Source organism: Podarcis liolepis, assembly GCF_965112155.1.
Source record: "Podarcis liolepis genome assembly, chromosome: 11".
Classification (NCBI taxonomy): Eukaryota; Metazoa; Chordata; class Lepidosauria; order Squamata; family Lacertidae; genus Podarcis; species Podarcis liolepis.
Genome location: NC_139565.1, coordinates 51,590,947 through 51,615,102, shown reverse-complemented (window position 1 = coordinate 51,615,102; position 24,156 = coordinate 51,590,947). Strand labels below are relative to the sequence as shown.

Here is a 24,156-nt window from a genome sequence, read left to right as displayed (position 1 = left end):
GTCCCTCGGTTCTGTCAGGATCTGGCATGGTTTGGCAGACCCAGATGGAAGAGGAGGAGGAAGGAGAAAAAGCAGAGCAGGGACTTGAAGACTGGCACCCAGGGGTGGAAGTCCTCTCCCTGTGACTCTGGAGGAGATCTGCCAGCTCTCTCCATTGCTCCTCCAGCAAGGCAGGGGGAAGGACTTCAGCCAGCCAGTGGGAGGGACTGAGCAGGAGGAGGGGGTGGAGTCAGAGGGCAGGGCACAGTCCTGTCGTCGAGATGCAGGTGCCATGTCTGTAGGTAGAATTAGACACTTCTACCTAGGTGGAGAGCATGTTTGAACATGCAGCCCTCCTGGAAGCTAAAGAGTGTCTTGCGAGTGATCTCACCTTGCCTTGTCCTTTAAAGCTTGGGCAGCAAGGTACGGTAACTGTTGGGACATCTTCATTGCTCCTCTTCAGTCCTACATCTCTTGTCTTGCTTGTGTACCTTGGAATCATTACTTCTCGGCCCACTACTTGATGCTCAGCTGCGCCATTATTAGCCCGAATCCAGTTGTCTTCTGTATGCTCAAGGAAGAGCCACTTGTCATTGTGTTTTAGGACAGGAACGTGACAGTCATGACATCTCTGTTGAGCCTAAAAGTTCCTCATTGTAAGTGTTTACAACTTTTTTCCAGATGTAAATGTTTTTTCCTCATTACTCTTTTTTTTGAGATAATTTAAGTGCAAGTTAAAAAGGTATAACTGGCTTTGTTTAATTCAGGCATGGCCAAACTTGGCCCTCCAGCTGTTTTGGGACTACAACTCCCATCATCCCTAGCTAACAGGACCAGTGGTCAGGGATGATGGGAATTGTAGTCCCAAAACAGCTGGAGGGCCAAGTTTGGCCATGCCTGGTTTAATTGGTTTGCAATTAAAATTCAGTAGGATATTTGCCAAATCTGTGCTATTCAAGGTGGAATTCTAGAATATGGTGTTTTGAGAAAATAAAATAAAGAAATAAAGAAATAAAGAAATAAACCCAAGCCATTGCATGGCAAGGCTTGTCTCATACGAAAGTTCATTAAATATTTTTAAGGGGAGGGGAGTTCATGTTTTTGTTGATTGTTCTTTTTTCTGTTGTAATTACAAATAAAAAATCGGTGGATAGCACCTTACTGCTAGCAGTGTTAGTGAGTACTGTTGTAGAAAATGCCCTAATATTAGTTGTACTGAAGAGCATGGTATTGATTTGTGCCATTAGTCTCTTTCTGATTTGCTGAAGAACTGAGTTTTTTTTTTAAATGCTAATGGAAATAAAGAGCTTTACAAAACACAGTGCAAGAATACGGGAACACATTTCTGCAATAAAGCAAGTGTCTAGGAAGCTTTTACAATATATATCTGTCCAAGTTTGGTTTGGTGCAGACTATGCCGGTGCCCATGTATATAGCATGTGTTAGGCATTGATTTATGGTACACTATTTATTTTAAGAATTTATAAACTGCACCACCATCTAAAGGTGGATTTCAGGACAGTCTGCATCAAAATTTAAAATCCACAATGCAATGTAAATCATAGACAAACAGAACTGCAAAATTGAACAGAATGAAACTAGTCAACCAACTAAAAATTGGATATGCACACATTAATCATGTCAGCTCACACATTCGTTTTTAAATAAAAAAGGTCAAAAACAATTATAATAAAATAAGCAATGATTAAATATAACACAGTATTAAAACAAGTCCAAATTAAAATCAAGACAAGGTCATATAGGAAGAACAGATTATGAGAATAGCATAGCTCAGAGCAAAATTACAAAGCTACAGCAAGATTTAAAAGACCCTGGGGAAGTAAATGGGACGTCACCTGATGTGCAGGAAGCCATCAGAGTAGCTGTTGGGTGGGCTTTCCTAGGACACAGTATTCCATAACTTGGATATCACTGATGGAAGGACACTCTTCACTCATAGCTCCAAAACAATAACTTCCTCTTCTTTTTCTCCTTGCAAAGAAAACTCAGCAACTTTTTTTGGGGTGGGGGGAGCAGGAAACTCAACAACTTTTGTGCCTGGCTTTTCATTATTTGAAATATGGCAGCCCTAGGGGCCAACAAGGACTTGCCTCCAACAAGGATGGAAGGGTCCAGGTCTGTGCTTGTCGGAAGATGCCATCTTCCAAGCACCCCAGTCTCTGGCTGTGTAGAGCTTTAAAGATCAGAGGCAGCACTTCGGATTGAGCCTGGAAACAACCTGGAAAGGTGGCCAAGTATTGCAACAAGCGATCTCAGGTGGCAATTACGCAACCGTATTCTAACTTTTCAGACCATCTTCAAAGATAGTATACCCTGTAGAAGGCACTGCCAAACAAAAGGTTACCAGGACATTCTCTTCCTGTGCATGTAAGGTCATAGCCGATGCACCAGCATAAGCAGGTAAAATGGTGCTACCACCAACCATTTACTCCTCTGATGTTACAGATGGATCCCAAATTACTTACCTGGTCCTGAATATAGACTCCCTTGCACATGTGCTATAATGGATCGTGCAATTCCTATGTCCACCATTTGTCCTTCTTTTAAGAAGCAGCTTTATATATACAAACGAATATGCTAAGTGGCTCTGTTGCCTCCCTAGTGCTCTGGCTTTTGAAAGGGGACAAATGCTTTATGCAGCTGTAAGAATTCAGTGCGTTGAACAGTAAATTATTATTAAAGTAGGAAATGAAAGAAAACTTGGTGGATGGTTATCAAGATGACTGATTCTAGGGTAACGTAATGTTTTCTCACTTCTGATTTCAACTGATTAATAATAAGATACTTTTAAAAAGCCAAGTTATGCAGTTTGGGCAGCTTTGCACAAGTTTGCTTCATTTGTGTATATGTGTGTCAGAATTTGACGGTGTTATAAGGCTGCGGTGCAGAGTTCCCTCTGTGCATACCCTGCGCATACTGAGGAGCCTTGTAGGGCAGCATCGAATGAGATGGAAAAGGTCCTGCTGAAAGGGAATAGTTTCTCCTCTTCTGCACTCCTGTGGGTGCTGGTGGAGAAGCAATTTGGGTGCAAGTGCTTTCCCTGTACTTTTGCACAGGTTTTCCTGGATCCTGATCTCACCCTTTTTTGTATTCTTGCCTTTGCCAACGACTCTTTTGCCTTATTTGGTATGCAGGATGGATGCCGCTAAAGGAATAGTTTAAGGTTTCGCACAGAATCATTCCCAGATTAGTAGGGTTCTTCTCTTGGTCTGTTGCTGATTAAGGCAGGTGAAGAAGGGAAGGAATGATGACCTGGTGTAATGGTAGTTGATTGCCGCTCTGACTTTCATTACTGTGTCCTGTTTTTGTAAGAGGAGTGCCCCCCCCCCACTGGAACAAGTTAATCCATGCTTTCTGATGGAGGAAGTTGAGCCAAGTTTCTTCTTCTTTGCTTTCTGGGTCCAGATCCTGAAATGGAGAAGTTTCGGATGCAGCTCTGGAGGGTCGGAGTTCAAAGCAAGAGCAGTTGTCATTTCGTTTTTTTCCATTCATTGTCAAAATTTACTATCATTACTAAACTACAAGCCCTTAACTATTAGAGATAATGGTGCTGGCTATAAATCTAGACACTCGGGATGAATTACCCATTCTTCACAATACACTGTATATTTTGTACTTTGTAAAGCTCTTGGAAGCTTATGTTGATGTCGAGTGGTATATAAATAAATATTAATAAATACACAGTGATACTGTTGATTACACGCCTGGTAGTAATTATCATTACTCAATAACTGCAGTGTTAGGGCTGCTATCCTAATCCAGTTGTACGCAGTGCGATTTATTTCCAAGCGAATATGCATAGAGTTGCACTACAGATGACGGGCTGCATCGGAAACAGTTGTCTTGGATTAGGCTGTAAAGCTCAACCCTTAAGGAGTCTGTGCATAGCCCACTGATCTAGCACCTTAGCCATTTTATATATGTCAGGCTACAATCCTGTACCCAATTTCCCTGGGAATAACGAGAACCGAAGCTTACTTCTGAGTAGGGTTGCACTGTTAACTGAAAGCATTCAATATACTACAGTGGTGCCCCGCAAGACGAAATTAATTCGTTCCGCAATTTTTGTTGTCTAGCGAATTTTTCGTCTTGCGAAGCACGAAATCCCATAGGAATGCATTGAAAATCAATTAATGCGTTCCTATGGTCAAAAAAAGTCCAAACAAAGCCAAATTTGGTACAACAACAGTTTATTAACTGCTCTTTAAAGTCACACATACTGTAAAGAGCAGTTAAAAAATTTAAGGGAAAATAAATTAACTTTATAAACAAAACATGTCTTTGTTTTTAGTCAAAGAAAAAAAAGTCGCGAGATGTTTTCGTCTTGCGAAGCAAGCCCATACGAAAAATTCGTCTTGCGAGGCAAATCGCGAACGGAAAAACCTTTCGTCTAGCGAGTTTTTTGTCTTGCGAGGCATTCGTCTTGCGGGGCACCACTGTACTAGAAATCAGAGTTAAGATCTGTGTTCGTTTCTCCAGCAAATCTACTGATGCACACAAATCTTAAATATTGGATGAGCTGTTAAGGATTTTCATAAAGGAATGTAAAATCCAGCTATGTTCTTTGTACGCCTGCCTGCCTTTCCCTGCAATTTTTCACCTGCCAAATACCTTACTCATTTAACATTTATTGTAGCAATTCTGTGGTCTAGTAACCTCTCTTACTCATATTTTTCATAGTTTATGTTTACAACTTAATTCTCTAAAAGCCCTGGCTGTATGAAGTGATTGCTTCCTCAATTAGTTCAACACTTGTACCTTTTAAAATCCATTTGTTGGCTATGAATATATAAAACAAACACTGAGATTTAATCAGTGTAATGTACTGATGTAACTATATTTTGCTTTTAGAAGCATTACATTTTCATATACAGTAATCACAGTGTTTCTTCTGCAGTTTAAGAGCAGTTTGTCATCTTTTAGTTCCTTTACAAATCCATATGTCTTAAGACTGCAAAGAACCTGTGGCAGTTCGTGGGTTCTCTTCCAACAAACCATCATAATTGGCATCGCTGGCGTAAATATATACACACATTGACAGAGAAGTGAGATCCAGATTAGTTTTTTCCATCTATGAGTGTTGGAAGTCAACTTTGATATGTCCATATGAAGACAAATAGGATTTGGAGGAGGCGCGCACCGACTTCTGATCGGCAAGCCCTAGGCTCTGTGGTTTAACCCGCAGCGCCACCCGCGTCCCTGCAGTTTGAGTCTCTGATATCCCTTCAGGTATTCTCCTGGTACAAAGCAAGCAGCATAGGCAGTGTTAAACCAGGGTTACTGTCGCCAAAACGGAATGCCTAGTTGCAATTTTGGGGCCAGACCACTCAAAAGCCATATTTTTAAATGTAACCTTTTTGGTTCCTGAAATTCATTCTGATTGTGCAGATGGATGTAAACAGAGAGAATTCTGCAGGATGTGTTGCTGGTGTGTGAAAACAGTCAAGATCCATGGATCCCAAGACATGCACCTCCAGATGGGCGAGAAACCATTGGTCTCAAGTGGCCGAGAGCCAGGTGCAAAATGTGCCTGTTACCTGTGGTGTAGTGGTTAAGAGCGGTGGACTCGTAATCTGGGGAACCGGGTTCACTTCCCCGCTCCTCCACATGCAGCTGCTGGGTGACCTTGGGCTAGTTACACTTCTCTGAAGTCTCTCAGCCCCACTCACCTCACAGAGTGTTTATTGGGGGGGGGGAGGAAGGGAAAGGAGAATGTTAGCCGCTTTGAGACTCCTTCGGGTAGTGATAAAGCGGGATATCAAATCCAAACTCTTCTCTTCTTCAAATGCTGAGCATAGGGTATATCCCTTGGAAGTTTTGAGGGGTAGATGGCAGCCTTTAAGGAAGAAAATTGCAGAAGATAGGCCAGATAGGTTGAGGCTCTTCAGCATGAAATACCTTGTGGCCACTTCAACTTCTAGAGGGTTAAATTCATACTGTTTCCTCTTTCTCCCATTAATGATATTGGTGAAGACTTATTTGCAAGGAAATTAGGAAGTCAGTGGTTGTATCTGTAAGGCAAGCATGATCAAGACTGATCAAATAAGGATGGTCAAATGTGGGGCATTCCCCATATTTGAGCTGAGTGGGGATTTGAATCCTGCCTCCCTCCCATCCTAGTCCAATGCCCTAACCCAGGGTTGCCATATTTCAGAAACCCAGGACAAAGCGCCGCCTTTCAGATATTCCTCCCAGATGTCAATTCCGCCCTTGAAATCCTGGGGATGTCTGGGAAAATCCAGACATATGGCAGCCCTATCTAACCACTATACCACACAGGCTTTTTGTTTATGTGGTGCCGACATCACCTTTACCTGCTCCATCTCTCCCTGTAGCACAATTGCTACATTTTGGGCAGATTTTCCCCAGCTCTTTAGAGGAGAAATGGGTGGGTATCTGGACACCCCGTCAAACCACAGAAATATATTGCTTTTGAATCAGATGAGTGGATCCGCATAGAAGGAATTGTAATCAAATTAATAATTGGATCCCAGCCCCTAACTAAGCACATTAGTCTATTGAGAACTTACAGTCATCCCCTTTAGGAGAAATTCGGATTGTATATAATTTTATACTTTCCTTTTAACTTCTTGTATAGCCTGCTGTGATGTCATAGCGAGAGGATTATGACTCTAGGTGAAAGATGAACAGCAGGCCCAGATGAGCTCTCATAGAAATGTACTCCCAATCCTCCCCTACCGTTTTGGTAATAAGCAGAACATACAGGAAAAACCGAGTGGGATGTTTTGGGACTTGAACATGTTTTTCGTTGCTTCTCCTTTTCTCCTTTGTTTTTATTTTAAAGGTTTAATTTTTAAAAGCTGCTTTGGGTGGGAGCTAGGGTGATTGGCTTTTTGTAACTGCTTTAGTCCTGATGGTGAGCAGTATCCGTCTCTTCCACATAAAACACATTTTCTCTCTCTTCCAAAACAGCTGTACAACTCTTGCACCCTGCTTGTCATGGGCATAGATTGTGTGCAGTCGCTCCTTGCGCAGCCAACTCCAAAATCATTGAATTATGCCATATATTATTCCATTCTCTTTTTGAATTAAAAGGGCAGCTCGGGGCGGGGGGGCGGAGGGGGAGAAGAGAGATGGAAAGCCAATGTTGCTGGATAGAATGAAACAAAAGAATTTTTTAAATGGAGACAATAAATACGTTTATAAAAGTTGATAATGAATTATCAGCAGGGTTCCCTGGCTCAACAAAAACCAAACATTATAGGTTGTAATTTTGTGCGCAGTTTCCTGGGAGTAAATCTCATTTAATTCAGTGGGGTTTCCTTCTGAGTAGACACGCTTTGGATTGTGCCCTTCACAAAGTATCATGTTAAATTCCGATAAGCAGATGATGCGAGGTATTACTCGGTCTTCCCAGTTCAATTACTTGGCAATTTTATGATAATTCATCTATGCATTTAGATTATGCTTTAGTTCAGTTCTGATTGGTTTTTTCTTCACACACGCATATACACAGTGCTTTCTTTCTAGAAAAATAGGTACCCTCACCATGAAGTTGTTACAGTAAGTGCCACACTTTTAAACAAAAAACAAAACAAAACAAAACAGGTGCTGGCACTGTGTGCCCTTGAGTACCCCCTTTTTTAAAAAAAGTGCTGCTATATTCCAGTAAGGTAAAAGGTAAAGGTAAAGGGACCCCTGACCATTAGGTCCAGTCGTTACCGACTCTGGGGTTGCAGCGCTCATCTTGCTTTACTGGCTGAGGGAGCCGGCGTACAGCGTCCGGGTCATGTGGCCAGCACGATTAAGCCGCTTCTGGCGAACCAGAGCAGTGCACGGAAACGCCGTTTACCTTCCTGCCAGAGCGGTACCTATTTATCTACTTGCACTTTGACGTGCTTTCAAACTGCTAGGTTGGCAGGAGCAGGGACCGAGCAACGGGAGCTCACCCCATCACGGGGATTTGAACCGCCAACCTTCTGATCGGCAAGTCCTAGGCTCTGTGGTTTAACCCACAGCGCCTTTCCAGTAAGGTAAAAAAAGGCAAAGGACCCCTGGGCAGTTAAGTCCAGTCAAAGGCAACTATGGGGTTGCAGCGCTCATCTTGCTTTCAGACCGAGGGAGCCGGCGTTTTCTGTAGACAGCTTTCCGGATCATGTGGCCAGCAGGACTAAACTGCTCCTGGCGCGACAGAACACCGTGATGGAAACCAGAGCGCATGGATATGCCCTTTACCTTCCCGCTGCAGCGGAACCTATTTATCTACTCTCACTGGTGTGCTTTTGAACTGCTAGGTTGGCAGGAGCTGGGATTGAACAACGGGAGCTCACCCCATCACCGGGATTCGAACCGCCAACCTTCTGAACATCAAGCCCAAGAGGCTCAGTGGTTTAGACCACAGTGCCACCCGCGTCCCTTATTCCAGTATGTCACCATCAACATAGCACGGTGATATGTCTTTGTGTCCGGCAGACAAAAGATCCTTATTCTACTTCTAGACATTTGATAGCTGCCTTTCTCTGTCCACAAGGAAAGCAGCATGTTGGGGAGAAACATGGAAGCTCATTGGCAAGCTGGATTTCTGGTAGGACTCTGCCTAGTGCAGCAGAGTAAGATTTGGGTACCTCCGTCTTCCTGTGCATAGCCCCAGTGTCCTCTTCTATCCCCCTGGTTCTTATTACTGCTGTTACTTGTGACGGTGTCATCTGTGGCCTTTCGTGCTGGCACCATATTTGTTTTCTGCAAATAGTCCAATTAAGCTGCTGCGTCTGCAGTATCTGTACGGTTCCAGTGGCTTGGAAATGACTGGGAAGGTTACTTGTCAGCCTCGGGGAAGGGGAAATCCTCCCTTGCGAACATTTGGTGATTTGCATCATGAACACTGGCTGATTCAGTTCCTTCTAGATTTTCATCCATAGTATTTCATAGGGCAGTCTTGTTTTCTGACTGGGAAATTGGACACTGTCTCTTAAGGCATGCATATATATATATATAACTCCTGAAACCCAAAATCAGCATTCACAGCATTGTCAAGGGGTGGGGAAATAAGTGCATATATCAGCATTTTCCCCTGTTGTCAATTGTTAGGGTTTTGTGTTTTGTTTTCTTCGTTTTTGCAAGAAGAGATATTTTTAAGCACGGATGTTAATCTGTTCATGCTATCTGAATTTCCTTGTATGCACAGTTCTTAAAGTTACTGCACCATTGTATTCTGCCTAATCATTGATGTGGTGAAATGTTGGGGTCCTGTGTGAACCTTAGAAAATGCTATTTTCATTATAGCTACAAGAGGGTCAAATTGGTCTGTATGTAATGTTGGTTCTTCAAATTGAAATGCATTTTGAAAGGACTCCCCCCCCCCCCCGGTGTGTGTGTTTATACACACACACAGAGACACACACACACAGAGAGACACATATTTTTCGGTCAGAGCAACATCTTTTCTTAAAATGTGAAAATGATTGTTTTCTAGAATATAACACTGGATGTACTTGAAATCTTTGAGCACTCGATTTGTCCAGCAGGCAATAGAAATTCTGATATATTTTATATGTCTGATGGTGCTGCAGATAGAAAGAAATGGCTACTGTGTCTTTAATGGAAAGCAAAAGGTTATCTTTCTGTGGCCTTTGTGTATATGTGCTGATGTGGATGTAGGCAGCCAGACAGGCAATGTGTGCAAAGAGACTAGGGAACCGACTGTGGATCGATAGAAATAGTGTGAAGTGAATTAATGTGAGGCAGGCAGTCTGTCTGTCATAAGGATTGCAGGGAATGTGGGGCAGTACTGGTCAGTCACTGCAGAAATCTCTTTCCAATAAATTTAAACCTTGTGTCTGGAAATAAACTATAGACAAACTTGCACCTCCCATACTGTTAAATTCTTATTTATTTAGATGGTATTTTCACAAAAACTGTGAATACGCTAACGAAACAAGCCAAAAAAGAAAAATATTTGCAGGATGCTTTATATGAAATGAGCTCTGCACCTTTGAAATGATCCTGTATATCCACATTAGCACTCCAAAAGAAAAAGCAATAAATTCTTTATAACAAGTATGATTCTGTCCCTATGTATCAATACCTGCTTCTTTCAAATTAAGCCTGCAATCCTGCGCACAGCTACATGTGCACGAGTCGTATTGACTTTAAGTACACATAACAGTTCTTGGGATTCCAGCCTACAGCTGTGCATTATTATGAAGCCTTACAGCAGGCCGTATTCAGAGCTGTACTTTGAAATTTTCGCAGAGCTTTCAGTTGAATATTGGGTCGTGAATATTCAAAATGGAGAAGGTCACATCAGAAATGTTAGTCCAATAAGATCTAATTTTTAGTAATTCAGAGAACTGAATGCAATTCAGATCTGTAAGCTCTTAAAAGTGGTTGATACAAAGAAGTGTGTGTGTGGGGGGGGTCCTGGTAAGGGGGTGGGAGGAATTTTTCTGCGCCCTGCGTTAGAGGTGGCCAGCCCTCTCTTTGGGATCTTAGAGTCATTGGTAAAGGAGTCAATGAACAGTATCCAACTACCTTATTCCTTCACTGCAATGATTTGTGCATGCAAAGCGGAACTTTTCCCATGCACCCCTTAAATGAGGGTTTTCTCCCAACCCTCTAGAGCAGATTTGGGGAGGGCACAGGGTGATCATGGGAAGAGGCAGAGTGTTCTGTTGTGCAAGCAAAAATACTGATTGAACAAGTTTGTTGGATGCCATCCGCTTTTACTTGCTAGGTTTTGCGAAAGGCTTTGGCATTCTGCTGAGTTCCTGGATAGCCCCAGCCTCTGGAATCCAAATTGGTGCATGTAAATATCATTAGGTCCCTCTGCTTGGGCTACTGACTTACGTGCCTTTAGTTCTGCATGCTCCCTGCCTGCATTGATCCTGCTATTTACTACGCTTTGCTGTTTCTTACTGTTCCTAATCCCTGCTATTTTTGTGGCGTTAGCTCCTTATTTTCTGTATTCCCCTTTGCCCCTCATCTCATGAACAAAACTCTGTGCTATTGGTTTGTGCTTGACTCGTGGATTCTCTTCTGAACCCACCATTCGGCTAATTGCTTTGCCCAGATTTCTGATCCAGCTTCTGTTAGCCCACGGTATATCGTGCTTTGTCTGATTCTGATTTAGTTTACACTTCCCATCTCCACTGAGTCTCTAATCCTGACAGCTGCCCATCCTCCAGTCTCAGATGCTTGTGATGTTGACAAAGGTTTGCTGCAGTTCTGGCCAGCACCTGAACCCCGCCACCCCTTTCTAGGTCTGCAAGCAAGATTTCTTTTATTTTCTTTTTGCCACAGTTGCCACTTTTGCTACACCACATTTTCTTCTAAACGGGAAGCCGGAGGAGGGGGCTGAATTGAGCCAAAACCCTTCTGAATGACGAACCCATTTAATCCTTGTGGGTGGTAAGAGTCTAGTGATAATGGTGGGAAGCTTGTCTTACATATAAGCCAGTGGCGTAGCGTGGGGGGTGCAGGGGGGGGCCGGCCGCACCGGGCGCAACATCTGGGGGTTAGGGTTAGGGGGCGCAAATCCACGGGTTAGGGGGCGCAAATCCACGGGTTAGGGGGCGCAAATTACTTGCCTTGCCCCGGGTGCTGACAACCCACGCTACGCCACTGATATAAGCTGGCCTCCTAAAACATTTTTTTTAAAGCATTATGCCTGATAGTCCCTGAATGAGTCTTTGCAAAATGTCTTAGGTTGATTCCATGCCTACCTGCTCAACACTCTGACATGAAATGATAACTCATGTATGTAAAGCATTGGACTGTTCAATGGAGGCAGTTCATACTTAAATCACTGAGTGCCATTTGAGTAATGAGATGCTAAATGCTGCTCCTATGCACTGGTGACATGCCCTGGGCTTCCCTTCACCAAATTGCCCATCTGCATCAAATACCATTGAAGCAGTGTCTAGTTCTGATATGTTACCTCTTACTTAAGGGTTGCATTGTGTTCTTGCAGTAGTGGAGCCCTTCCAGCATCAGCTACAACCTGATACAGATGGAGCCTCCAGCAGCGATGTTCTGCTTATTTATTAGACAGCTTCTACACAGCCACATCGCTGTGGTCTAAACCACTGAGCCTCTTGGGCTTGCCGATCAGAAGGTTGGTGGTTCGAATCCCCGCGACAGGGTGAGCTCCTGTTGTTCGGTCCCAGCTCCTGCCAACCTAGCAGTTCAAAAGCACGTCAAAAGTGCAAGTAGATAAATAGGTAAATGGCGTTTCCATGTGCTGCTCTGGTTTCGGTGTTCCGTTGGGCCAGAAGCGGTTTAGTCATGCTGGCCACATGACCTGGAAAAACTGTATGTGGACAAACGCCGGCTCCCTTTTACAGAGCCACATAGCTCCGTAGGGTTCTTGTGGTGGTGTACATCACATCAGAAAACATTGTAAAATGGCTACCATCAGAAGTAGCTCACTGAGTGCGTGGCCTTAGGCTAGTCTCTCACTCTCAGCCAAACCCTACCTCACAGGGCTATTGTGAGGATAAAGTGGGGGAAAGGAAAACCATGTACACCACCTTGAGCTACTTGGAGGAAAAGGCAGTATATAGATGTAATAAATAAAGAATGGCTTCTACTCCGCCCCCCAAGATGTCTCTAAAATAATCTCATTATTGAGCAGCTGATCAATTTGTTCGAAAGAATAAGGCCATGTTTTAAAACACCAGAATAATAATTTCTACCATTTTATTTCAAAAAAGAGTATAAGAGTTGGCCTGATTAACTGCTCTGGGAAGAGAATTCCATTATGGTGGCACCACCACCACTAAGGCCCTGTTGCTGGTCTTGACTAGTATAGCAACAGTTAAAAGGAAGTTGGAGCTAGGCCTCATCTACTGATCTTAATCCTCAAATAGATTAAGTTTCCTCCCAGCCTGCAGGAAACAGGTATGGCAACAAACAACTTAAAATAATAGAAAATATAGGCAAACTATTAGTCTGGAGGACAAGAAGAACAGAGTAGGACTTCTCCCATCCTGTAATGAAGTAACCACTTTGCGTTACATCCACTGTATTTTAGACATCAATTATTTATTCCTTATTTCATATATAAAATAAACTTATTTGTTGGATTTGCTCTTTATTGGTTATCTAGAAAGCACCGGAGAATAGGAAGGTCAGGCTTGGTAATGCATGCTCTTGTTCATTGACTTTATTTCAAAAAAGAAGCCATATTTCACAGTCTGTCTCCATCTGATTTATTTCTGTTTTTCACATTCTCTGTTCTTTTCTCCTTTTTCCCCCCCTCTGGGTTGCTGCGGCTGTCTTCTTTTTTTATTATTTATGATTTCCCCCCCCCCTCTCCATGGAGATTCGGATGAAATCTCACAGATGATTTGTTTTGTGAATAATAAATATTACTCCCAGCTTTTGAATGTTAAATATAAGCTCGTCTAAGCAGTGGTTTCAACGGAAGCTATGAATGCTTTCTAAAGAGTACTTTTGCACTTGCCACCAGCACTTCCTTGTTAGTTTAGAACAGGGGTGGGCAGTCTTTTTGTACTTGAGGGCCACAATCCCTTATGATCATCCTCCTGGAAGCCACATGCTGGGAGTGGAGGGACCAGAGTAACCACTGTGAATTTTACATTTTGTACAGCAGTCTAGTTTCTACCCACACTCGCACAGCCCTCTCCATAGCCCTCTCCACCCTTCCTCCAGGCAAGCGCAAGACAGCATCATACCTTTCACTCTAGGCAGTCACTTAAGGGGGGTGAAAAACAGGACTGGTGAGGGATGTGGCCAGGGAAGAGTCTCAAGGGCCAGATAGAGAGACCTGGGTTGATGCATTTGGCCCCCAAGCCCATGGCTCAGCTCATAATTAAAAGGTAAAGGGACCCCTGACCATTAGGTCCAGTCAAGGCTGACTCTGGGGTTGCGGCGCTCATCTTGCTTTACTGGCCGAGGGAGCCGGCGTACAGCTTCCGGGTCATGTGGCCAGCATGACTAAGCCGCTTCTGGCGAACCAGAGCAGCACACGGAAACGCCGTTTACCTTCTCGTCGGAGTGGTACCTCTTTATCTACTTGCACTTTAACGTGCTTTCAAACTGCTAGGTTGGCAGGAGCAAGGACCGAGCAACGGGAGCTCATCCTGTCGCAGGGATTCGAACCGCCGACCTTCTGATCGGCAAGTCCTAGGCTCTGTGGTTTAACCCACAGTGCCACCCGTGTCCCCCTCCAGCTCATAATTGCTTTGCAGTAAATAAAGGCTTATTTAATGACATAGTCTCGCTGATAAGTTCCCTTTGTGGAACGAGGCTTTGCAATTTAATGGGGCCAACCACAGATTTTCTACTTCTGTGGACGGGGGTGTGTTGTGAAAGAATGGTAGGAATTGAACATAGGAACCTCCGTGTTGCTTGTTACATTATATTCACTTTGAGAATTGTCTGTGTGAATTTCAAATGTGTGAATGACTTCATACAGTCTTTACATTGGTCTGGATTTTTAAATGACTCCGTTCAAAATAAAAGGGGGGCACTCCAACAGTTCTAATTGGGCATGCATTACTTCTACCTCATCTGCTTAATTCTGGAGTGAACTCTTGGATTTCCTAGCACCTATAACAGGGCTGCAAGAATACATAAGAGTGATGGAGAGTCCTTTTCTTCTGGAATAACCCCTTTCGGGACCAGTATAAGACTTTGGGGAAATGACTGGGCACATGCTATGCCTGCAAAAAAGCCTCTGGCATCTATAGATAGGCTGGGAAGTCCTGGAGAATCAGTGCCAGCTAGGTAGCACTGAACAAGGTAGACTAATGGTGGTGGTGGTGGTTGTTTAGTCATTTAGTCATGTCCAACTCTTCATGACCCCATGGACCAGAGCACGCCAGGCACTCCTGTCTTCCACTGCCTCCCGCAGTTTGGTCAAACTCATGTTGATAGCTTCGAGAACACTGTCCAACCATCTCGTTCTCTGTCGTCCCCTTCTCCTTGTGCCCTCAATCCTTCCCAACATCAGGGTCTTTTCCAGGGAGTCTTCTCTTCTCATGAGGTAGCCAAAGAATTGGAGCCTCAGCTTCACGATCTGTCCTTCCAGTGAGCACTCAGGGCTGATTTCCTTAAGAATGGATAGGTTTGATCTTTTTGCAGTCCATGGGACTCTCAAGAGTCTCCTCTAGCACCATAATTCAAAAGCATCAATTCTTTATGGTCCTACTATAAGACCAGCTTCCCATTGTTTCTTTTTTGACTCGACTTCTGGTGACAGGTTTGAGCTTTCTGTTACATGGTGTTGCAGCACATCTCATTTTTATTTAGCTGTGCTAATATCTCAGCAAAACCTGCCACTGAATCATAGCATTGTACAGTCTCTCTTTTAAAGGGAACATTTTTGAAAGGGAACAAACCCCATATCTGCCACTAAATTACTCTGGGCTCCTAAGCAAGGGATGCTGTAAAGTAAAATAATAATTAAGGAAGACTTGGGATCATCATTCAGTCTTCATAGCAGCGGGGTAATATAAGCAAAACATGGGAGGTCTCTGCCCCAATGAGCTTAGTTTCTTTTAAAGCTTTTCACTTTGGTGGCCATTACTACATCTGGTACAGTGGTACCTCTAGTTACGAACTTAATTCGTTCCGGAGATCCGTTCTTAAACTGAAACTGGTGTGCTTTCGCTAATGGGGCCTCTGGCTGCCGTTGCACCACCGGCACACGATTTCTGTTCTCATCCTGGGGCAAAGTTCTCAACTCAAGATAACTCTTCCAGGTTAGTGGAGTTTGTAACCTGAAGTGTTTGTAACCTGAAGTGTTTGTAACTCGAGGTACCACTGCAATCTTGCAGTTTCAATATGTGCTTCATGAAGAACTGTTTTCTTTACGCTCTCCTGAATCTACCAACATTCACCCTCAATGGACAGTCCCAGGTTCAGGAATTATGAGGTGAAGAAGAAGTTCTCTCTATCCACTGCCTCCACACTGTGTGTAACTTTTATACAAACCTTATAAACTTAAAAGTCCCAAACAGTTGTGACTTTTCCTCATAGGAGACTTGCTCCAGCCCCTTGCTCATTTTTGTTGCTGTTTTCTGACCTTTTCCAGCTCTACAATGCACTATGTGAGGATGTTTCCTTTATGTATCCTGATCAGATCTTCACGAGGTCCAAACTCACAACATCTTGGGAAGGGTCAACTCCCAAGAACTGGCCTTTTATCACAACACTCATCTTCAGGGAATCTCATGAACCCGTGTCAGGGTTGGCAAGTCTTCTGGGAGAAGGAAAGCTTGACAATCTGATTCCTATAAGAGCTGAGATCTGTATTTCCCCCTCCACTTAAATGTGATGTAAATATAATGTAAAGATCAACATGTTTTCTTTTGTTCTGTGAATTGAATGGTGTTATTTTGACATTTCAGCTGGAGTGACCACAGAAGCAATTCAGACCGCTACTCCTGCTCCTGAACAATTGGTATCTGAAACTAAAATTCCAGAAGAGGAGCATGACCTTGTTGATGAGGACATCTCAGCAGGTAAACATTTGTATGTTTAATCATTCTGAGCCAGATCTCTTCATGTTTTGTGCTGCAAGTTGCTTGAAGTTTCTACTATGCTTTAGTGAAATTGTATCCCAAATCTCATTTTGAAGACATTTCAGGAATAAAACATGGGATATATTTTGCTTAGAAACCATATTACTTCAAATAGTCATTTTATTGCATGCTTTTCCCTCACCAATGAACTTCAGAGGTGGCATGCATATATAATCTTAAAAAAAAAGTGGGGCTAAGCTCTCTTGGCAAGGGCTTAATTCTTCCAGTTTGGCTTGTATTCAGTTTGCATTCATTATGTCATTCAGAAGGTGATGGACGATGGATAGTCTTTTATTGCCATGTGTCTTGTGCTGACCATGGTCTCAAGTAGTTGCATATGGCTTTTAGGCAGTTGTAAAGATTTAAAACAGGGATAGCTGTCCTGTGGCCCTCCAGATGTGGTTGGAGTCCAGTTGTCATCAGTCCCATCTAGCAAGGCTCATAAGTCAGAGGTGAAGGGGGTTGGGAGTCCAGCAACATCTAGCTTTCCAAAGATAACCCCTGATTTAAGAATATCTTCATGGATCTAATGTTGGAAATGTGTATTCTTCTAAGTGGCAGGGTTCAAAGATAATTATTCCTTGGAGCTGCTTACTGCAAAATGAATTAATTAGCACATTATCATCTACATATGCAGTGGCTGACAAAGCAGAAGAAGCTAGAAAGAGAAGCCCCTGCCCTGAGCCGCTTACAATCTAAATATTAACAAAGGGCAGGAAGAGTCTAATGTGAATGAACTTTAAGGTGAAATTACTCTACAGCAACAGCTGCATAGAAAAATATGTTAAATAAACCATACTTCTTTCTTGAATTGATTTATTCTTGCTAACAGAGATGATGTAAACTATGACGGAAGAGTGCTTTGTACCCAAACAATTTAAATAACTAAAAGACTTCCTTAGCATACTGGCAAAGCAGCTAACAAGTTGCAAACTTCCAGATTCTGCAGTCTGGCTCTTGGATTCTACGACTTGATTGAGCTCTATATAGATTTCTCCGCAAGTTTAAAAGAAAACTGTATTTATTTCTATCGACTGGAAGCCTATATAAATTACATTATGAAAAAATCTGGTAGGCATACAAAGAGTGAAAACGCGTATCAAGAGCTGTAAATTTTATTTTGGTGGCAATAGAAGGGAGCTGAGATTTAGGTAGTAGCTTGAACATTTATGCTACGAAACAGCATGGGGCAATAAATCAATTTGGGCTTTGGAAGATCTCTTGCATTTTGCAAACTCTGAGTAATGTTTCCTGCTCATTAGACTCACAGTTGTACATTTGTTTGTTTGTTTATTGCCGTTTTTGCTTTCATTTTATGCTTTGGTGGGTGGAATGGTTTTTAATATTTTATTTTTTGTTATTGAGAGCCTCGTTGTATTGAGCTAGGTTGTCAGCGTCGATCTGACTCGAGAGACATTGGATTGCAGTTCTGGGGTTGAAGTCACTGGTGTGTTAGCGGCACAAAAGTGACCTCCCCGGAGTGCAAGTCTGGACAGCGTTCAGTGGTACTTTGGTTCTCAAACTTAATCCATTCCGGAAGCCTGTTCCAAAACCAAAGCGTTCCAAAACCAAGGCATGCTTTCCCATAGAAAGTAATGCAAAATGGATTAATCTGTTCCAGACTTTTAAAAACAACCCCTAAAACAGCAATTGAGCATGAATTTTACTATCTAATGAGACCATTGATCTGTAAAATGAAAGCAGTAAACAATGTACTGCTGTCACACAGTCAATCAATCAGTAGCTGAACTTGGGTTCCACACAGTCACAAAAATACAACAAAAAAGCCGCAAAAACAAAAACGCAAAAGAAATAGCAAAAACAGAGAGACCTCAGCGTAACACTCAAAATGGAAGTGTGACACTCAAATCAGAAGTGTAACACTCAAAACGGAGGATGTTCGGCTTCCAAAAAAGGTTTGCAAACCGGAACACTTACTTCCGGGTTTGCAGTGTTTGGGTTCCAAGTTGTTTGCGTACCAAGGCGTTTGAGAACCAAGGTACCACTGTATATGGCAGTCCTGGGATGCCCAGATGACAAGAGCTCACTCTTGGCCTCCCTGATGTGGTCCAAGGGAAAGCAGAGCGATACGTTTGGCACAGCTTGGCTACAGGAGTTGCCAGAGGAAGGTGTACAAGGCATCATCCAACCGTCGTAGGGACTCCGCTCCAATGTTCAGAACTATTAGCTGCTCTTTCATACTGTTTTAAAGGTGTTGTATGACTGGAGATGTTGTGTGGGTTTTAACATGCTGGGAACTAGAGAACATAGTTGGATAGACAGTATGATAGAATCATAGAGTCAGCAGAGACAACGAGGGTCATCTAGTCCAACTCCCTGCGGTGCAGGAATATTTTGCCCAACATGGAGATTAAGAGCCTCGTGCTCTACCGAATGAGCCATCAGTTCATTTAACCTATATAAATCAGCGGAACTGACAATTGTGGGCACATTATTTTAGGCCATATGTAGGGCGGGAGCCTAACTATAATAAAAGGAAAGAAAATGATGGAAAGGCTCCTTCAGTATTTTCAAGCTATGCATGTTTTGTTAATTTAAATCCTAAATCAGCTCACATTTCCTGGAATATGTTAAAGAGGCATTGGCACTAGGGATTTTAGACATAAACAATATTTATTTAAATTTATTTGGTTAACATGAAGATGATTGCTCGGCCTAGAAATTCTGTAACTCAGTGACTGCCTTGATAGCTGAAGCATTCTGTTTTTCTTCAAAAAGTAAAGATTGCCTCTGACGGACACAGATGAAGCTGGAAATAGTCAAATCAATTTACAACTATAAAAATGATATGAAAAGAATAGCCCTTAGTTGCAGAATGACAACTGGGAAACTCAAATAAGGAAATATTAAGTTGTTACTGTGACAACTTAGATCTCACCCTGACATCTTAAAATATGATACAGCTTCTTTCTGTATCTGTATTTTAAATGCTAATACCTATTGATTTGCTTCATATTATGTGTGTGCGTGCGCACGTGCCATTGTCCCCATGAATTGCTTTCAGCAACTCACCTAAACTTTTTATTTATCATTTTTAAAAGAGAACAACACCACCCAAGATTTCGTACCAATCCTTTGGGAGATTGATATTTCCTTTTTCTTTTCTTTTTGGCAATTGGGGGCATTTAAAAATGCCGAAGCCTCTTTCAGATACAGATTTCCACATTACTCCCAATTCAAATATTCCTTGGAGGACATTGAAAAAAGAAGAAGAATTGTTGCATTATTTCTGCTTAAAATGAATGACACAGTTTGGTTATTCTCAGCTTCTGATTCGGATATTAGTTAAGCTAAAAGCAGAAGGGAATTTTTCTGCTTTGAATGAATTCAACCGGGAAGTTACAAATTTGGGAAAATGCAAAATAATATGCTGATTATTCCAGCCCAAGAATAGTTGGCTTAAAAAAAATAAAATCTTTCAAGCTTTCAAGACACTTTGAGGAAAACATAACCACACATCCTTTTATTCTTAAGGAAGAAACAGATACATATTTTGATGCACTCCTGGTCTCTTCTTTAAAATGTGTGTTTATGCTTTAAAATTTAAATAGGAAAGTGCTGCACACCCTTTATATTTCTAGTGGTAAATATTAACCCTGCTAAGTGGATAGAGCTGCATGGGTTAATACTGCAGTCAGTGTCTGTGACGATAGTCTTCGCCTCCTCATGGTCAGCACAGCTGACCACATAATAGGAGTAAAGGTCAAATGTCACTGACATTGTCAAAAGCAGAGAATATGATACTATATCACGACTTCTTGTTGACAGATAGAACTACGTACCTCCAAGTACAAAGCAATATGGTCATATTAGGAACGAAACAGCAGAATATTTCAGAGCCTTAACGCAGAGCACAATGCACTCTTCCCTCCCTGACCCATGACTTTCACGTTTCGCATTCGTGCAGAATGGCACAAATTGCATTTTACATCAACACTGGCTGCTTTAGCAACCTCATAAGAGGGGGAAATACAGTAGTACCTCGGGTTAGAGACGCTTCAGGTTACAGGCGCTTCAGGTTACAGACTCTACTAACCCAGAAATAGTACCTCGGGTTAAGAACTTTGCTTCAGGATGAGAACAGAAATCGCGCAGTGGCGGCGCGACGGCAGCGGGAGGCCCCATTAGCTAAAGTGGTTCTTCAGGTTAAGAACAGTTTCAGGTTAAGAACGGACCTCTGGAACGAATTAAGTACTTAACCCGAGGTACCACTGTATACTAATGGTTGTTGTTGTTTAGTCGTTTAGTCGTGTCCGACTCTTCATGACCCCATGGACCAGACCACACCAGGCACTTCTGTCTTCCACTGCCTCTCGCAGTTTGGTCAAAATACTAATGGTTACATCCATGGAAAAATACTCCCAATTTCCCATAAAATCCCCCCAAATGATACATGTTCACCTGAAATCTCAGCAAAAATGCTCCAGCATCTCCTTTATCTCCTTTTTTTGATGCTGTGTAATAGATAGGTGACAGAAACACAAATTTTTAAAATACTGAAACACCTTATTTTTTGTGAATAAGATGGCCTAATTCCTTCCATTGATTTACCCAAGCTTCATCAGTTTCCTACATGCAAACAGAAGAAAGAGCAGTAGACTTATTCTGGATGTGCGGTGAAATAAATTTTGCCACTTACTAGAGTTCAGCTGATTTAGAATAATTCTTGTCAGTGATATGAAATAGACTTCAAAGCAGTCTTCAAAGAGTTTGTGGGTTCTGTCAGTGAGCAGAAATTTAATTTGGAGATCTGGTTTATGGTGCTCTGTATTCTGACCTGTTAGCACCAAGCACAACACATGGAGGGATAGTGAGAAATACATGGACATGTCTTGAAATAGTTCCTCATTGTAGTCAGTTTTTCCATGTTAAGTCATTCACCTCAATAAGCAAGAAACACATTGCTTCGCTCCTTTCACTCCAGTACCTCTTATTACAAATATATTTCGTAGACATGGGAAAGTGCATTATCACTGTAAGTTCAGGAATGTAAATGCAATACAAATGAATCCTTTTTTTTAAATGCATCTAGTGCTGAAAAATATCCTTTCCCAGTGTTCAGGGATATAGTTTGAAGGAGGATTTAGTGTGAGACTGAGTATTGATTTGGGTTTGTTGCTGGTTTCTGAGGTTCCCTGCTAATAAAGCATCTGTATATTCCTTCTGACTGGCAGAGTTGAGGCAATTTTGCACTTTATTGAAGGGTGAACTGAGTCTAGAATGCAAAAATAGAAGCCACTATGAAAATACATGCCATTGCTACATGCTTGGCTTAAAAACCAGCTTATTCTTCCTATATCTGCTGCAGGGATATTTTCTAGAACTTTTATACATCCAACAGTGTACAGGGACAAGCAGTGTACAGAAGCTTAATGTGCGTTAAAATAAAAACATTTCACTTCTGGTTCTCAGCTGCATAGCACTTGTAGAAGTTGCAAATCACCCAGGAGATTCCCTCTCAAAAAGTTAAATTCCACCGAGGTCAGTGACACTTACTCAGAAATAAATGAACATAGGGTTGTGATTTTGTGATGTAAGACCCATCAAACTTTGGGTACTCATTTCTTAGAATCATAGCGTTGGAGGGTCATCTCGTCAAACCCCCTGAAATGTAGGAATCTCAATTTAGGCTGCTAAAGAAACTTAGAAGAGTAGCTTTTAAGGGTGTTCGTGACAGCAAGATTTTCCTATCATAATTATGGTTTTAGGATCACAACTCCAGACTTGCAGATTCTGAATGGTGTGCAGCAGAACTATTTGCAGTTTTTACCCATTTAGGAAGCCTTATTACGGTTGCACAGTAATGCTGACCTGGTTGAAGATGTGTTTGGTTTAGTACAGGGATCTGCAACCTTTAAGACAAAAAGAGCCACTTGGACCCGTTTCCAAAGAAAAAAAACCTGGGAGCCGCAAAACCGGGAAGGTGACGTCGGGACGATGCGTGACTAACGCACGCACCGCCCCCATACGACGTCACAGCCAGTACAGCGCCCGCCACAGTGGGGAGTGTCGGGGCGCACAATGCGCCTCCTCCCCTCGCTAGTATCCGCCCCGGAGCCGCGGCAAAGGTGTAAAAGAGCCACATGCGGCTCCGGGGCTGCGGGTTGCAGACCCCTGGTTTAGTATTAAACAGACACTCTCTAAAATTACTGTCCCTGTTAATATTGTGAATGAAACAGAATAACTTCCGTTTTATACTCATGGCTGAAACCTGCAATAAATAACAAAAGGCCCCCAAGCCTGTCTTATTCCCTGTTCCTTCAGTGGCGTAACCCACTCTGCTACCAGTTAATATTGGTGAGATGGCATTAGGGACTCTTTTTCAGCAACTCTCTTTTTTCAAAATAAAAAATTCCTTCCAGTAGCACCTTAAAGACCAACTAAGTTAGTTCTTGGTATGAGCTTTCGTGTGCATGCACACTTCTTCAGATACCTTTTTCTCTTTTTTCAGTAACTCTCCAATCTTTTTCACAGTCAGCATGCTGCAACCTTCCAAGTGAACCAAATGTTCTCCTTCATTATCTTCTTGACTTTCTCTGAGGGTTCATTAAATTCTACTGCCCTCAGCTGCCATTGCTGCCTCTGACTATTTTTTTTACAATTAAATTATTATTTTGTTCAGCATGGGCCAGAAAGCTCTTGCTTTGCTTTTCACAAATCTGCATCATGCTGTTTTGTAAAGTGCTTTTCATAATGTGAGCCTTTGTTTCAAGAGCCCAGGTTTATTTCCACTTCAGTAGAACCTTTGCATGTTTTTAAGTAAGAGAATCCCAAGATTGCTGGAAGAAATATCAACAACCTCAGATATGCAGATGACACAACCTGGAATGGCAGGAAGCGAGGAGGAATTAAAGAACCTTTTATTGAGGGTGAAAGAGGAGAGTGCAAAATATGGTCTGAAGCTCAGCATCAAAAAAAGGAAGATAATGGCCACTGGGCCCATCACCTCCTGGCCAATAGAAGGGGAAGAAATGGAGGCAGTGAGAGATTTTACCTTCTTGGGCTCCATGATCACTGCAGATGGTGACTGCAGTCATGAAATTAAAAAACGCCTGCTCCTTGGGAGAAAGGCGATGGCAAACCTAGACAACATCTTAAAAAGCAGAGACATCACCTTGCCAACAAAGGTCCGTATAGTTAAAGCTATGGTTTTCCCAGTAGTGATGTATGGAAGTGAGAGCTGGACCATAAAGAAGGCTGATCGCTGAAGAATTGATGCTTTTGAATTATGGTCCTGGAGGAGACTTTTGAGAATCCCATGGACTCCAAAAGTTCAAACCTATTCATTCTTAAGGAAATCAGCCCTGAGTGCTCACTGGAAGGACAGATCCTGAAGCTGAGGCTCCAATACATTGGCCACTTCATGAGAAGAGAAGACTCCCTGAAAAAGACCCTGATGCTGGGAAAGATGGAGGGCACAAGGAGAAGGGGACGAGTGAGGACGAGATGGTTGGACAGTGTTCTCGAAGCTACCAGCATGAGTTTGACCAAACTGCGGGAGGCAGTGGAAGACAGGAGTGCCTGGCCATGGGGTCACAAAGAGTCGGACACGACTAAACAACAAGTAAGAGATGTCATTGAAAGCCTATACAGTTGGCACCAGTGCCCATTATGATAGCGCTACAAT

General features: G+C 42.5%; 1 protein-coding gene across 4 annotated transcripts in view; it reads left to right on the top strand.

The window, feature by feature from the left end:
• The window catches only part of WDR7 (WD repeat domain 7), a 217,669-nt gene that overhangs the window by 59,829 nt on the left and 133,684 nt on the right, over positions 1 to 24,156 (top strand). For all 4 annotated transcript variants that reach the window (XM_083465680.1, XM_083465678.1, XM_083465679.1 and 1 more), the window contains one exon: positions 16,335 to 16,448. In XM_083465680.1, the coding sequence (XP_083321806.1) occupies positions 16,335 to 16,448 (114 nt within the window). The remainder of the gene's footprint in view (positions 1 to 16,334; positions 16,449 to 24,156) is intronic.